Below are 16,883 nucleotides of genomic sequence, written 5' to 3' on the forward strand. Positions count from 1 at the left end.
TTCATTTTAATACCAGTAGTCCGTCTCTTCTAAACTGTCTCTGTATATATACAACACGGCCAAAAGTCCTGCAGTTTATTTATTTATTTATTTTTTTATTTAGTTATTTTGCTAGTTTGTTTGTATGAAGACATACACACTGGTGGCCAAAAGTTTGGAATAATGTACAGACTTTGCTCTTATGGAACGAAATTGGTACTTTTATTCACCAAAGTGGCATTCAACTGATCACAATGTATAGTCAGGACATTAATAATGTGAAAAATTACTATTACAATTTGAAATAAATGTTCAGAACTTCTTAAACTACTTCAAAGAGTTCTCATCAAAAAATCCTCCATGTGCAGCAATGACAGCTTTGCAGATCCTTGGCATTCTAGCTGTCAGTTTGTCCAGATACTCAGGTGACATTTCACCCCACACTTCCTGTAGCACTTGCCATAGATGTGGCTGTCTTGTCGGGCACTTCTCACACACCTTACAGTCTAGCTGATCCCACAAAATCTCAATGGGGTTAAGATCCATAACACTCTTTTCCAAGTATCTGTTGTCTAATGTCTGTGTTTCTTTACCCAATCTAACCTTTTCTTTTTGTTTTTCTGTTTCAAAAGTGGCTTTTTCTTTGCAATTCTTCCCATAAGGCCTGCACCCCTGAGTCTTCTCTTTACAGTTGTACATGGAAATGATGTTGAGCGGGTAGAATTCAATTAAGCTGTCAGCTGAGGACATGTGAGGCGTCTATTTCTCAAACTAGAGACTCTGATGTACTTATCCTCTTGTTTAGTTGTACATCTGGCCTTCCACATCTCTTTCTGTCCTTATTAGAGCCAGTTGTCCTTTGTCTTTGAAGACTACAGTGTACACCTTTGTATGAAATCTTCAGTTTTTTGGCAATTTCAAGCATTGTATAGCCTTCATTTCTCAAAACATTGATTGATTGATGAGTTTCTAGAGAAAGCTCTTTCTTTTTTGCCATTTTTTATCTAATATTGACCTAGACATGCCAGTCTATTGCATACTGTGGCAACTCAAAAACAAACACAATGTTAAGCTTCATTTAATGAACCAAATAGCTTTCAATTGTGTTTGATATAATGGCAAGTGATTTTCTAGTACCAAATGATCAATTAAACATGATTACTCAAGGATAAGGTGTTGGAGTGATGGCTGCTGGAAATGGGGCCTGTCTAGATTTTATCAAAAATTACTTTATACAGATAGTGATGGTGCTGTTTTTTACATCAGTAATGTCCTGACTATACTTTGTGATCAGCTGAATGCCACTTTGGTGAATTAAAGTACCGATTTCCTTCCGAAACAGCACAATCTGTACATTATTTCAAACTTTTGGCCGCCAGTATATACACTGTAGTGTATAGTATGCTCGGTTTAAGTATTGTTTATCTGCTTTTGCATCTTTTCTATAATCTCCTGATTATTTTTGTTTCCTGTTACACCCAGAGTTGCTGAGTTCAGCATGAGCCGCGCAGCAAAAATAGGTTCTGTGACGAAGTTATCCGCTCACTGGACTTTTACTAAAAAGAATGAAAATGTCTTCTTTTGAAATACTGAAGATGCAGCACTATTAATTGCATGTGGTTAATGGGTAAGATGCAGTTATTTATGTTGAAATACCATGCACAAAAAGTGGCGCAATTGCTAAGTGAATTTGCCCCTCAGTGTGTTCCTGATGATCTTCAGCCACTACACCACACAGCCTTTAGAAAATGACAAGAGACATACCGCTCAGTGGAGTTCTGCCCAACACCAGGACATCAGGAAGTGACATCATCACCAGCTGCTGCAATGTCTCCTGAAACACACACACAATTAAACTGTTTCACCATGATTCATAACACTATAACACACTGCTGAAGGAATGGGCCTGAAACACAGCAGCACACTGTCACACAGCTGTTTCTTCTTATCTACAGAATATTCATATGATTAACCATGACAAGCTCACAACACAATCACACACTAATGATACACACTGCTATCATGAGCGATTAGTGTTTACACAGCGGTTTGTAATGCTCATCAGTGCTCATCCTCATAAATAATCATCATTATATTCATGTACAGTCAGGGTCCGAAATGAACACCCGGCAAGTGCCAAATGCAGGTACATTTTCTGTTTGGCCAGTGAATTCCGCAGCGTCTCACACCACTCTGGTGGATGGTTTTTGCTTTCTATCAGTTTATGTCAGCTTGTAAAATAGTTTTACACATTCTAGTTTTGTCCTCAAGGGGGCTCTGAAGGCCTACAGGACAGTCAGTAACACAGGTGTATACATAGAACGGCTCTTATTAGCATGTAGTCCCGCTGCTCATAAATAGTCTCCAACGCTGTGTGTCCGCTGGCACGTGGTGAGCGAAGGTGGATTCAGTGCTTTTAATCCTTTTAATCATTCTTTGTGGCAATTTTGTGGCTGGGTAAGCAAACGTTTAAAAATCAACACTGTTTGTATACTTTGGGCATTTGAAAATAAAATTGGCATTTTTCCAACACACACACACGACTGACCTGTTCTCACACTAGTGTTACTACATAACTCGTACTAGTCTCATCAGTGTTAATCACCTGTGAAAGATCCCAGTAAAGACAGTAAAGCCCAAAGTATACTCCTGTTAGATACGGAAGTACAGGACGCGTGACACAAATTTCTTCATCAGCAGAGTGCTCGAGCTCTGAATGCCTGCAACCAGATTTTTCTAACCGTGCGTACTCTGAACATGGAATATGCACAGTTATTTGTACTTGTACAGTTGAGGCGTTGCTTTCAAGAAGTGCAAGAAGATGTAATCGCCGCTAAATGAAGACGAATGTGGAAACTACAACAGTGGATGTGCACGTCAAGAGCGTGTGTGGGTGAGGAGGTCAGGAGATACCTGTATTTGTATGACTCAAGTCTGAAGGAATATAAAGACATCTCTATAGGTCTAAACTCTTGAAGATAAATAGTCCAGTATCTCAGCAGTCAGAGCACGCAAGCCTCAACTGCCTGTGTATGCACACACAGTCATATAAGGGCTAGTGTTCAACTGTACGCAGAAAAACATTGGGCTTAAAATATTGTGTGGCTGCTATTAATCATCATGTGCATGTGTGGAAATATCATAAATAGAGACTGCATATATGCATCAGTATAATGGTGTGGGCGCAACAAAATACTGAGCTCTACACTCGGTTAAAAAGCATTCAAAACTGCTGTCGATTAATTAAGATTTGACATATGATGAACTTGTGCCACAGTTGGACTCATTTAATAAATAACATTGTACAAATTGTGATAAAACTTTATGGTGTAATTAAAGTTGCTATCTTTTATAATAGTTTCAGTCACTTTCAATGATTTAAGTTCAGTCATGAAACTCTACATGACGCAAACTGATAGGTCGTTTGGCATGTAATCTGTTAGCCAATCAACTTGTGAACTCTCTCTTTGTCAAACATTTAAAATGCTCCATTATTTGCATGTAAGCTGGTTTTACTGCAGCGCACTACGAGAGTTTTTTTCTCTGAAACCCTCCTCCCCAGCATCACCTGTCTAGATCTGCTTCAGGTGGATTGTATATACACACTCACGACATGACTCTGGGTGTGTGTGTGTCTGTGATGCAGCTGTGTATGAATGGTGAACATGTTTCCATGGTAACTGCAGCATTCATTCACTCACTCACACTGCTGCTTTGCTCTCTATATGGGTCCAAAAGAACAACAAATTTTACAGTGAATTGCAGAGGAACATATAATTATCCCTAAATAATGTCCCTAACAATCACTGTTTATACTAGCCATGGTGATTAATGTGATACAGTTCAACAGAACCTTCATCCAATTATGACACGATGACACTACTGCGCAAAATAAGACACAAATGGTCAATTTTTCTATTGTCTTCTAATGTATTGCATTAAACGGACATTAGAAATTGAGCACCCACAGTAATGCACCACTTTAAGTAGCTAAACAAAAGCAATAAGTATTCATTCATGCATTTATGTTAACTTTTTCCCACTATGTTTCTGATATCAGTGCACAGTCAGTCAGATTTTCATAGTCTGATATACTGTAGGCCAATACGTCTATGCTTTGTGGCACTGACATGCTCCATCTTGATGATTTACTCTCTCTTTTCTTCATGTTTGCTGAAAACGGTGGTGGATTTAAGCTTATGAATCCTCATCTGTTATAAGTTATCTTTTTTATTCAAGTTATTTCAGTGTGAATCCTCCTCTTGCCAATCCTAAAAACTTTAAACTTCACTACATTAAGTACGTAGGTATTCATTATTATTCTGACTTATAACAGACATTTATTGAAATAAAAGCATTTGAACATGCACACAAACATACACACTCTCAAATAATAGATATTAATAACAAAGTCTATGTTTGAAAGTGTACTAAGTCATGATGTTATGGAATGATGTCATAAGAGAAGAGCTGACAGGTCACAGTTAGTTCTCTGAGACAGTCACATGCATATTTGATGTATAAACACAATGATGATCATGATCTATGAGTGTTACAGACACACACACACACTGACATTACGAAACGCTGCTTAAAAGCCTCCAGATAACAACTGTTATACAGCAATAAGCCGTGCATTACACTGATTTTAAGGCTACTGTTAGACATGACATCATGCCAAGTTTTACTGTTTTATAATGGCTTCCAATAAAGCTCATTCAATCAGATTTCAGAGAAGGGACTATATGTTTTATTAATCATCACTATTATTCATTTGAATGATACTGAGGGGCAGATTCACAAAGAATGAATTGTGGCCGCTGAAAGTGCAGTTTTTTTGCACACGCTAACTGCGCTCATTTAGCACCCGATTCACTAAAGACAAATAAGGCAAGAGCGCCCACAAAATCGCCGCTGAACGCAATTTACACGCGCAATCTTTAATGAGCCTAATTTACATAGAAAGGAGGTTTGTTTGCACGGAAAGGAATGACAATGACTTCAATTAAATATTGAAGCCTCTGATTGTGCCCACTAAACGTGATTACAGGTGGTTAGTGAATAAGACGCAGTATTTGCACTGAAATACCATGTGCAAAAGTGGCGCAACTATTTAGCGAATCTGCCCCAGAGCGTCAATGTGCTGTGGGTGTGTGTGTGTGTGTGTGTGTGTGTGTGAGTATATGTAAGTTAAGTCACACACACGTGTTGTAACATGGTAAAGTCAGTCACTATCTCATACTCCTACAGCTGCTATGACAGGAATGCACAACAATTATTGACAAATACAGCACATACAGCAGAGGTTGCGTTAAACGAACACTTTTAGTCATTTACCGAATTATGAAAACACCCCCTCTTCATTTTGACAGATAAACAATAAGGAATGTGGTCTATAGGTTGCAACAATGCCCGGACAGTTTTTCTGTTGTCTGGGTTCCGTAAGTATTTTCCTCATTCATTTCTTCCATAGGGATTTATGAATAAAATCCTTCAGAAAAGAGTTGTAAGCCATGAACCAAACCAACAAGCCGTGAAGTGAATCACAACATTACAAATTCAAAAAAATATATTTTAAAATCATACAAAAAGACCAATCAGAATTAACCTCAATTAATGTCTTTAATGAGGGAATGAACTACAATCCTATGAGGCATTGTGTATGGCATTTTAGAATTAAAAATGATGCCCATGTTTTTTGGGGGTGTCGTAAGATACAGGAGTTCTGGTTGAAGGTCCAGAATTTTATGGCCAACGTACTGGGTACTCGGATCTCCTTTTGCCCCAGGCTCTGTATTTTGGGTGACGGGGCGGTCATTGATGTAGGAGATAAGTACATGAAGAATTGGATCCCTATATATATATATATATATATATATATATATATATATATATATATATATATATATATATGTTTTTTTTTATATGTTATATGGAATCAATAAAAACTTTTAATAACAAAAAAAGAATTAAAAACGATGGAAAAGTATAACAGTACTGAAGTATAAAAACAATATATTTTGTGAGCATTGCAAAATATTCAGATATATACAAATTTGCAGAGAGCCATGGGAGTGGGCAAACACTGCAGAGCTCTTTAGATTCAATCCTTTGCTTTGTTCAAAGTGATTGTCTGATTGGTTGATCATTCTCTGCTGGATCATGGGTAGTGTAGTTCTTCACCAGGAATTCCACTATTTAACAGGGAGTTGAAATAACGCTTGACTGACAACATCAACAGAAGCATATACCATCAGTTAACAACCTTGAAGCTCATGTAATTTTAGGTTTAGCACCCATTAAGTTAATGTAAACAATCAATTCCCCTATGGAATTTTTTATACACAAAGATGGTGTGTGTGTGTGTGTGTGTAGATGTTTTGTGAGCTTCCATGACTGTGTTACAACAAGAATAATAATGTAAACATAGACTTTCATGTTCCATGTGACCCATCCAACAATCAATCAGTGACTCACCTGATAATATGATTTGATTTGTTGGATGAGAATGGAGAGATTCTGAATCCGCAGTGTCGGGTCATTATTCACTTTCTTATGAGTTCTCTGAACACTTGACTTTGGATTTCTGTGAAAACAAACAAAAACAAACGTTCAGTCAGGAATCGGGACACATCAACACGCAATCAGAAATGAAAACTAGAGATGCACTGTTACTCTAAGACTGTGTACTTCAAAAATTGGAGTGCTTTCAGCAAACTCAAAGTTTCAGAATAAGTATCATGTTGACAAAACCAGACAGATCCAACCTAGTTTAGATCAGGTTTAGTGGTCTCACAATGCAAATGGTTGGTTTTGTTTGTTCATCTAGCTTCATATAACAGGACTTTGCACATATCAATGCAAGATCAGTCATTACAGCACATTAAACTACTTTAACATCTCCAGAGGAAATCATCAGCATTCACACCAAACACAACATTCCTCAAGGAAACATCTATAACCTGTTTATAAGTCTTTCTTCAATGACTTGTCTGGATGTAGTGTGTCCTACATCCACGTGTGTGTTCAGTAAAATGTGAAATTATGAGATCATTTGGAAATCACACACACATCAAACATGAGCTGCAGATGGTGAAACATTAATGAATGCTTCATGTGTATGTATATGTGTGTTATGTTGAGATCTTTGATGCACGAAAACAATCTTCATGTGTCGTTTTTAGTGCCCGACCGATATATCGGTATCAGCGTACATGTTTATCGATATGCGCCGATATGAAAACTTTTTTTCAGAACATATAATGCAGAAAACAATGCTTTAGAAGTTTAGCGTAGTTTGTCCAGCAGAGCGTGCTCCAACTCCATTGTTTACAGAGCTGACTCTGAACTGACAGTGGCTCTGCAGACAGGGCGGAGTTAAACCATGTGGATTTGAGCGATCTCTTCTTTTTGCTAACTAGTTTGTGAATTACATACTGGAAAGTTAATAAAAAATTACCCCATCATTTTATATAACTAATATAACGTTAACCCTGTCCCTGACAACCATGTCACCCATGTTTATCACATCTGTTTGCTGTTAGCCAGCTATAGTTTGTCAGTGCAGTCAGTAATGTAGCAGACTGAAAGGTAAACAACAGAGCATCTTTTTGCAGCTCAGTAAACAACGGTGTGGTGGTGGATTGTGTCTGTTGAGTGTTCATTTCACGCTTCGCTGTTGCCTAGTTGGTGAGACACAATGCTAGAAAGTAAATGTAACACTGTTCAGTGGAAAGGAGAACAGGGAAGCGAGGTTTCCAGGTTCAGGTAAGCGTTTAATTTGACCACCTTGATGCTTACAGTTTCACAAACTCAACAGTCTCACAGGAAAATAGTTACTTAAACACTTTAACTTCACAAACACAATAAACACAACAGCTTCTGTAGCACCGTGGCCTTCCTTGTGCCAGTCTCTCTCTCTCGGTTGCTGGTGGCGTGGCTGTTTATATGCCGCTCTCCCCCTGTTCACTGGAATTAGAGACAGGTGTTAAACATAATTTAGCTCAGGTGCAAGCACCCTTACCGCTTTCTCTCTCTCCGGATGGACGCTTGAACACGCCCCCGCTGCCACAGTAAATAAAGTCCATCTTTTGCTCTCCATGACGACGAGATTATAGCTAACTAGCTAATCAGGTAGCTACTTTCATTGTTGTCAGCTGAGTGGAAGCTAATGAGTAAACATGTATTCACCAAACTCTTTTATTCAGGATTCACAGTTTGGTACCCCCTTCAACTGAACAATTCCAGTCGTTGCATTTATAAAATGTAATATTTAAAAGTCTGGTTTTCCAGACATTAAAATAGGATACGTAATAAAAGTAGATTTAATAAATAGTATATTTGCCCTGTGTAAATAATAATATATAGGAACTGTATCTAAAATAAATGATGGTTTGCAACGCTCAAATATTTAGTAGTGCATACATTTTGACATAGTGCCCATTTACATCACAACTAGACTAAGTTGTAACGTATGTATAGCTGGTGCAACCGGCCCCTGATGTTTATTTAGCTATTTATTTTAATGTATTCTTTATTTAAATGGTCAGCAACTGACTGATACTAAACAGTACTGATGTTTATTTAGCTATTTATTGTATTTTTATTTATTCTTTATTTTAATGGTCAGCATTTGACTGATACTAAACACACAGTACTGATTTTTATTTAGCTATTTATTTTATTTATTCTTTATTTAAATGGTCAGCAATTGACTTATACTAACAGTACTGATGTTTATTAAGCTATTTATTGTATTTTTATTTATTCTTTATTTTCTCAGTGTTCATTTCTAAAATTTGTTGACAATGTATAATAATAATGTCAAATGTTCTTTGATAAAAATATTTGTTTAAGAAAGCAGCCTTCTGAGGTCATATCAGTGCAAAATCGATGAAAAATCCACATAGAAAAGGTCTGTTTTCATTCCAGCTCAAAAATTAAATATATCGGCCACCACATCGGTAAACGGCTAATTTTCCCTATCTAAAATCGATATCGGTCTCAAAAATCCCATATCGGTCGGGCTCTAGTAATTTTCATCACTTCATTCATCACTGTACACACGCACTCACTCCCATCAACATGAACTACTAAACATTTCTAAAATCTATCAGTTAAACAGTATATAGCATAGGTGTGTTTTTCACTACTATAAAGTGACATCACAAATAAAGCTTAACTCACTGATAATTAAATTAATTGTTGATTATTTGCATTATTGATTTGATTAATTATTTAGTTGTTGCAGCACTAGTTCAGATCTATGAGTGACAACATCACACACACTGTCAGATATAAGAGCTGCTCCATCAGTCAATACACACAGCCCCAAGCACTAACCTACTTACACACACACAGCTGTAGTGGGGGGTTGCAGAACTATGTCAGTGAAGAATCAATGACACAAACATGTCCAGTGTTTGTAACATGAGTACACTACATATGTGTCAGCAGATCAGCACAGCTCTATCACACCTGATGAGATGATAAAGATCACCATCATCACACACGCATCACCTGACAGACTTTAGTCACGTGTTTCCATTCACTCAAGTCATAGCCGACTGCATTTACTACCTAATCAGACACTACCACCACAATCTCAGTCAGAAGTGACAAACACAGTGATGTTTTTAAAGCAGAACAGTCACACAAAGGGGAGAATTAACTAAATGGCTGTGCCACTTTTGTGCGTGGTATTTCAGCGCAAATGCCTGTCTTATCACTAACCACCCAGGATTCTAGTTTAGCAGGCGCAATCAGAGCTGAAACTGCGCTGCAACTTGAGTATTTAAATTAAGTCATTGTCATTCCTTTCCATGCAAATACGGCTCCTTTCAATGTACATTAGGCTCATTATAGATTGTGCTTATACAAAATCCTTAGACAGACAGGTGGGCATTCGGCATATGCTTGCGTATGCACTAGACAACACTACTGATGTTCATGACTTGCCAGTCTTTTGATGGTCCTCAAACATTGTTCTCTTGTGACATACAGACTGTGGGGAGGGGAAATCGCTATTGCTTCATCATTAACAGAACGGAACTGCTCGGAGGAATTAGAACCAGAATTGTTCACTTTTATATGAACATTAAACTGGTATCCAAGAACCAGCAGCGGTTGTAATAGTTTGAGGGAAGTGCAGTAAATGTACAGATGTGTGCTGTTGTCAGTGCTGAACAGGATACAAGAGAGAGCCACAATCATCTGCTTTGACTGCCTCAGATGGCACAAACACAGTCTGATGTTTATGGAACACAAAACTGGAAAACACTTTCCCAGTCCGAGCAGAGCTGATCTTATTGGCTGGTTTGATGGACCTTCAGCGAGTAGAAGAACACAAAACATTTTATCGGTCCGCCTGGAGTTCCGGGTTAATCCAAGAATTAAATAATCACTGGATATTCCAGGTTAGAGACATTAAATCTTTTCAAGATTTTTAGAGTTTTGGAGACAATCAGAAGTCTGCAGATGGTGATGACATCATTGGAGGCCACCAAGTCACGCCGCTGTTGGTTGCTTGAAGATGTTTCTACTCAAGCGCAGGATTAAACTGCACTCCTATTGTTGGACTCTTCATCCCATCGTTGCTCATTTGCATAAAGTTTAACGCTGCTCAAACTCTCATTGAAAATGAATGATTTCCATGTGAATGCCCCTTTAAAAGTAAAAATGGATGTCTATAAGGAGCTAATCAGCCACACCAAACGCCATCTGACCAATCACACTTATGCGCTCACACACGCTGTTAAAGGAGCAGTTCACCCATAAATTACTCTTCTGTCATTATTACAAACCCTCATGACTAGGAATGTGCCAGTGTGGTCGACTAACTGACTATTTGTCCAACAACCGACTAGACGATTAGATGGGTCGACTACAAACATTAATATTTTTAGTGTTGGTGGTTTTAATGGGAGACGCAATACTCAAATTAATTGAGAGACACGACTTCTTAGAGATCATTTTAGTGTGATAGCTTGCTGTGCTTTACAGTGAATAACAGTCAGCACAGTAAAACACTCTGCAAAATGTTTGTCTCTTTATTGCTTTAGGTTTAGTCTTTTTATGCATTGATGTTGTCGGAAGTTAAATCCTCTACTCTAAGTAATGCTCCCGTATTTGTGAGGTGTTGTGGAGAGATTAAAGTCTTTTGCTGATGCTGTCTGACACTGCTTAAATAAACAGTTGTAGTAAAAAAGGTTTAAAATGCTTGATGTTGAACTAAATGTTTACCCGCAATTATCTTACAGTTCTGCACTTTAGCGCATTGAGGAACGCCCTGAAGCACTCCGGTTACATAGAAGTGAGTCATTCTGCGTTCAGGATGCGCATAAGCAGTTTTGTGCAGCTCTCTATTGGAGCCTTCTTTCTTATTTTTATAGTTTTGTGCAATAAGATGTTTTTTTAGTTATTTCGCCTATTTGTTTGTTGAATATCTGTTAGTTATCATGTTGAATTGCTGTGTTTAGTATCTGTTTATCCCTCTGAAACACATCTGATAGAGGTCACGTGAACATAACAGAGCCTAATTATACATTATCCTTAACACTGACTAGTTGATCAAACAACCGATTGACTAATCGAATTATGAAAATTGGTAGTTTTGCACATTCCTACCAGGGAAGTAAGTCATATGACAGAATTGTTATTTTGAGGTGAACTACTCCTTTAAGACCAGGACTCCTCCCACACTCCTCTTGCTGTCTCTCACTCGCTGTTGTGTCCATCAATCCTCAGTGACAGCAACCCTCATCAATGTCCTTAAATCCAGAGTGTACTAGATTAACTGTTTTTTTTTTTTTTAGGATAATCAGTTTCACAAGGACAATGAGCTCAATTCTACCTAAAACACAGTGTTTAGTTAAGGTTTATGAGTGTATTAGTTAACATGAGCGCTGAATAATGATGTGTTTGTGTGTGTATAATGAGTGCTGTGTGTTTGGTAGACGTGTACAGCAAATGAGATGACCAGCTGCCTAACCACACACACACACACACACACACACACACACAATCACACACAAAATCACACACACTATCACTGCATTATTAAAGCAGTCAGACACAGAAGCGTCACGATTTTTCAGGACTAGTGTGTGTGTGTCTTTTTGCGTGTGTGTGTGTACAGGTTTGGGTGGTTTACGAGGACATTTTTTTAGGTTACAAACTGGTAATTACAAGGGTATTATGCTATAAATGTGTTTTATGAGGACATTTCTAGTGTCCACATAATTAAAATCTCTTAAAAAACATATTAAACTGTTTTTTGAAAATGTAAAAATGCAGAATGTTTTTTGTGAGGGTTAGGTTTAGAGGTAGAGATAGGGGATAAAATCTATAGTTCGTACAGTATAAAAATCATTATGTCTATGGAAAGTCCTCATAAGGATAGCAGCACCAACATATGTGTGTGTGTGCGTGCGTGCGTGCGTGCGTGTGTGTGTGTGAGAGACAGTGTGTTTATGTTTTAAAACTCAAATGCAGATACTGGAGATTATTACAGTAAATAATTAATAGAGCTCCAACAAACACATTACTGACACGCACATTTCACATATGGCCATACACTCATCACTAAATAATATTATGACATATGAGTAGAATAAAGATGAAAGTACCAGAATATTCCAATTATTACTCAACAGTATACAAACTCCAACTACACATCTCACACACATATATAATGATGCATTATGTGACATTCAGCCATTTCCAGGAGTACTGAATCATATAGCACTGAGTGTTATATAACAGTGTATAACACTATAAAACAGTATATAACAGTATATAACACTATATCACTACATAACAGTATATAACACTATATAATAGTATATAACAGTATATAACACAACATAACAGTATATCACACTATATACCAGTATATAACACAATATAATAGTATATCACACTATATACCAGTATATAATACTATATAACAGTATATAACACAATATAACAGTATATCACACTATATACCACGCTTCATTACAGCAAATGTCATCAATTATTCCTCATACATTCATCGTTCACACAGAAAACGACATTATACATGTTTACTCACATCTGAATCATGATGTCGTTCAAATAAGCTCCGTCCACTAATGTCATAAACTCCGACAGATGAGATCCGTCACTGCGCGGACGAGACACAGTCTTCACCTACAAACACACACACAAATACATGGAAACCGAGACATACTAGTATGAGATGAAGAAGTGCATATGAATGTATATTTTATCTATCTTACCCAGCACACTAGAGGAGAGAGCAGAAATTCCTCCAACAAAGGCGTAAAAACTTCATTCTCCATCTTCTCCATCTTGAAGGAATGAAGCGGCTGTGTGTTTGCGAATGTCTTTGTGCAGGACACGCGTCTGTTTATGAAGCACTCGTGTGGAAAACGGCATTAAACACACTCATCCTGACAGGAATACTGAAGCGCTCATATTCATCAGGAATGCGGCAGAGGCGGGCGGGATCAACCCATCGAAGACGAAAACGCACCCAATAAATCCACTCCTTTACTCTCCAGCAGTGATAAATCCATTCATCCCGAATCAAACCCGTTCGTTTCCGTTACATTCAATGGGACGCGTCGAGATTGTAACGGAAAAAGCTGCGCGGCGAGTCGATCGCGTGTGTCGGTCACGGGTGGGTGTCTGTAACTGAAACAAAGCGCCGCCTGTACTGGATTACACACATAGTCACACACACACACACACACACACACACACACACACACACACACACACACACACACACACACACACCTCTCTCTCTCTCTCATTCGCTCACACTCTCAAACACACACACACACACACACAAGAGCACTGATTTACTCAGCAAAAGAACAACATTATGTGGACAAGAATGTAGTAGAATTATTAACTGTATGCTACGTTGTCTCTTGAGTCCAGTTATCACCTCGGAAATAAACATTCATTTGACGTTTTCATTCGTACTGTACAATAGTGCATACTGCGTCTCTAGTATGTAGTATGGTAGTCACTCCTACACTCTTAAAAATACAGTGTTTGTTCAGTCAAAAATACTGTTGACTGACTAATCAAGAAGCCAGTGTGAAAGATTAATTTCATTCGTTATGTGTTTTGTATTTCTGTGGCTGAACTTGTAAATACATCTGTAATATCAATAGGATTACACACACTCTACATCCATCACCATATGGTGTTTAAATTGTGTAATGGTTATTTCATAAGGAATTCAAATAAACCTTGTGTTCTCAGTGACCTCTCGCGGTGATGCACGTGTTAAATAGACGAAATAACTGCGTTATAATATTATTTTAGCATTATTTGATTTGACATACTGAACATAGTTACCGTCTGCTGCCTAATATCTTGCCCAAGTGAGATAATAATTCTGTCTCCATATAGCTGTAAAGTTTAATAGTAACAGCTGGATATCAAGGATTGTTTTTGAATAAGCTTTAAAAAAGTACATGTGGGAAGAAGACTGCTGACATTTACCATGACACTGAAGATAGATTTATTCAATACATAAAAATAAAATATAAATGTGTACACAAAACAGTCATAGAAATGTATTCGATTAATTATACGATTAAAAATTTTAATATTAAAAAGCTTTATTTTTTTCTTGATGTCAACAAATAATGAAATTACTATTTAACCACATACATTTAAATTGTTTTGGGTAAATAAAAAAATAAATAAAAAAACATTAAAAATTCATAAAGTAATTTCAAATGTTGTCCAAAGATCCAATGTGATGTTTCTCAATATATCATGTCTCTTCTTTAATAATAAAGCGTTTAAACTTTTACAGGCCAACTTTTTTAAAATCCTGACCGAGTAAAATCTGTCTATACTTAGTGTTGTTCAAAACAAAGTATTAATTTTCAGAATAATGATAACAATGGTAACGTGCTGGCAAATATGATTAAATGTAGGAAGTCTCAAAGTTGTTTCGACATGGTAACAGTCTGAGAGCAGATGGCTGAGGTCAGATAAGACACCTGTCGTGTGCAGTTGTTTGGCTGTAAACTGCTGATGCTGTGATTCAGTGTGTGCGTGTGTGGCAGCTTTACACTGACAGAGATTTTACTGATCTGTACAGATATGAAAAGAAACCCAGTGAATCAGGAATCTGAACACCTATATTTACTCACCTGAAAACCACAGTAAAACACAAAGCCAAAAGTTGAGTAAATGTTTTTTTGATTTCAGAATTTACTTGAGCATACATAAATCTGTCTCAAGTGCTCTCTAGCAGAAAATCTGCAAAACAAAGAAACTCATGCTTTTAGGGACACCTGTAGGAAGGTCATAAAACACCTTTCAGACCTTTGTGATGTATAGTTTTAAGAAGAGTGTTGGCCAGCTTTGGATGAGTCTACAGGTTCAGAGATCTCACTGTCAGTGATGAATGTGGCATCTCAATCCTGCTCAGTGATGCTGCCACTCTTGAGCATGACTTTTCTTCTGACCAGTGTTGGGTGTAATCTGATTACAAATTAGTGACTGTAATCTAATTAATTTTAGGTCAAAGTAGTGTAATTCTAGTAATCAGATTAGTTTCTTTCAAATAAGTTCATTATTTGGGTTACACATTTTCAAAATATTTTGTAGAATTTAAAACAAGGATTATGTTTATATGTACATCTGTCTGTATTTGTGTGACAGGTGAATTGCGTGCACCCACCCAACAAGTCATTATAAGGGAGAAACTTGTGCTGCCGAGAGTGACTCGTGTGCGGCAATAAATTAGGAAGTATAGACATTATTTTTAATTTGCTGATCGAAAAAATAAACATCTGTGGAAAGTGTGCAATTACTTTTTCAATGAAGTAATCTGATTACAATTTTACATAATTAGTCATTAGTAGTGGATTACTATGTGTAATTTACCCTAGACGGCTTCTAGCTGACAGCCCCTCTATTCTATCCATTCAATGAAGACTCATTCAAATACATCACAAATAATTAACAACCTTGTTTAATTGCAGGACCAAATTTAATCTGAAAACTGTAAAAAATATTAACAGAGGTGGTGCTAGTAGGAAATTGTACAAAAACCAAGGGGAAAAAAACAAGATGTTTAATCAAAATGTTCTTAAAGTTCTGCAGGTTGAGTCCAATCAGCTTCCAGCTCTGGAATTAATCTCATTTCATCAATACAGGAAAGTCAAAAGCTGATTTTAGATCAGTACTGGTGCTCAGAGATTTATAAATATCCTCATGATGTGAGCAGAATGTTTCACTGCAATGCATTCAGTAGTACTGATAGGAAACATGACAAATCATGACAAAATCATTTTATTGCAATTTAATGTTTTAAAAAGCAACATTGCAACTTACTGTCTGAATGACAGACATGTGATTATAGAGGCCCTCACTGATGTGACAAATGTCACATGGGCAGGATCCCCCCATTCAATTATTAAAAAACAAACCATTTAAAAAGGAAATAAACACTGTACAGCACTCCGTTCTGCTGATGCCACTATGACAGTTTTCCAGCAGCCGCTCGGTCTCTGAACACACATCAATACTGCGGCTAGTCCTGCTAGCCCGTGCCACTCTCCCATCAGCCCCTGCTGCGTGACGGCTGCGGTGATTGGTTCACTGGAGAGGAATGTGAGCTTGTGTGGTTCAGGTGAGGTGGAGGTAGAGCTGGTACCATTAGACAGCAGGAAACAGAAGCCCAGCATGCCTTTAAGTGCCTCGACGAGGCCGTTTCCGTGGTGACTGCTCCTCTTCTTCATTCTCCTCTTCATCCTCATCATCAGGGTAATCCACAATGCCGATGGGTCCAGTCTGATGAACACAGGACGTTAGAAGAGGAAACAAACTTCTCAATATAAAACATTTCGATATGACAATGAAAAGATTAGCCTGATCTCATGAAA

At 37.5% G+C, this 16,883-nt stretch overlaps 2 protein-coding genes across 6 annotated transcripts in view; both read right to left on the reverse strand.

The window, feature by feature from the left end:
• ccdc88ab (coiled-coil domain containing 88Ab) overlaps positions 1-13,678 on the reverse strand; it is a 61,481-nt gene extending 47,803 nt beyond the window's left edge. For 2 of the 4 annotated variants that reach the window (XM_051647422.1, XM_051647420.1), the window contains exons 1-4: positions 13,239-13,678; positions 13,052-13,149; positions 6,457-6,565; positions 1,744-1,813 (exon numbers count right to left, since the gene is read on the reverse strand). In XM_051647422.1, the coding sequence (XP_051503382.1) occupies positions 1,744-1,813; positions 6,457-6,565; positions 13,052-13,149; positions 13,239-13,310 (349 nt within the window). In that variant the 5' untranslated portion in view covers positions 13,311-13,678. The remainder of the gene's footprint in view (positions 1-1,743; positions 1,814-6,456; positions 6,566-13,051; positions 13,150-13,238) is intronic. The other 2 variants (XM_051647423.1, XM_051647421.1) reach the window with 1 other exon arrangement.
• Positions 13,679-16,057: 2,379 nt separating this feature from the next.
• The window catches only part of LOC127411733 (serine/threonine-protein phosphatase 4 regulatory subunit 3-like), a 55,133-nt gene continuing 54,307 nt past the window's right edge, over positions 16,058-16,883 (reverse strand). For both annotated transcript variants that reach the window (XM_051647455.1, XM_051647454.1), the window contains one exon: positions 16,058-16,791. In XM_051647455.1, coding sequence (XP_051503415.1) covers positions 16,690-16,791 — 102 coding nt within the window. In that variant the 3' untranslated portion in view covers positions 16,058-16,689. The remainder of the gene's footprint in view (positions 16,792-16,883) is intronic.

This window comes from Myxocyprinus asiaticus, chromosome 21 (assembly GCF_019703515.2).
Source record: "Myxocyprinus asiaticus isolate MX2 ecotype Aquarium Trade chromosome 21, UBuf_Myxa_2, whole genome shotgun sequence".
NCBI classification, from domain to species: Eukaryota; Metazoa; Chordata; class Actinopteri; order Cypriniformes; family Catostomidae; genus Myxocyprinus; species Myxocyprinus asiaticus.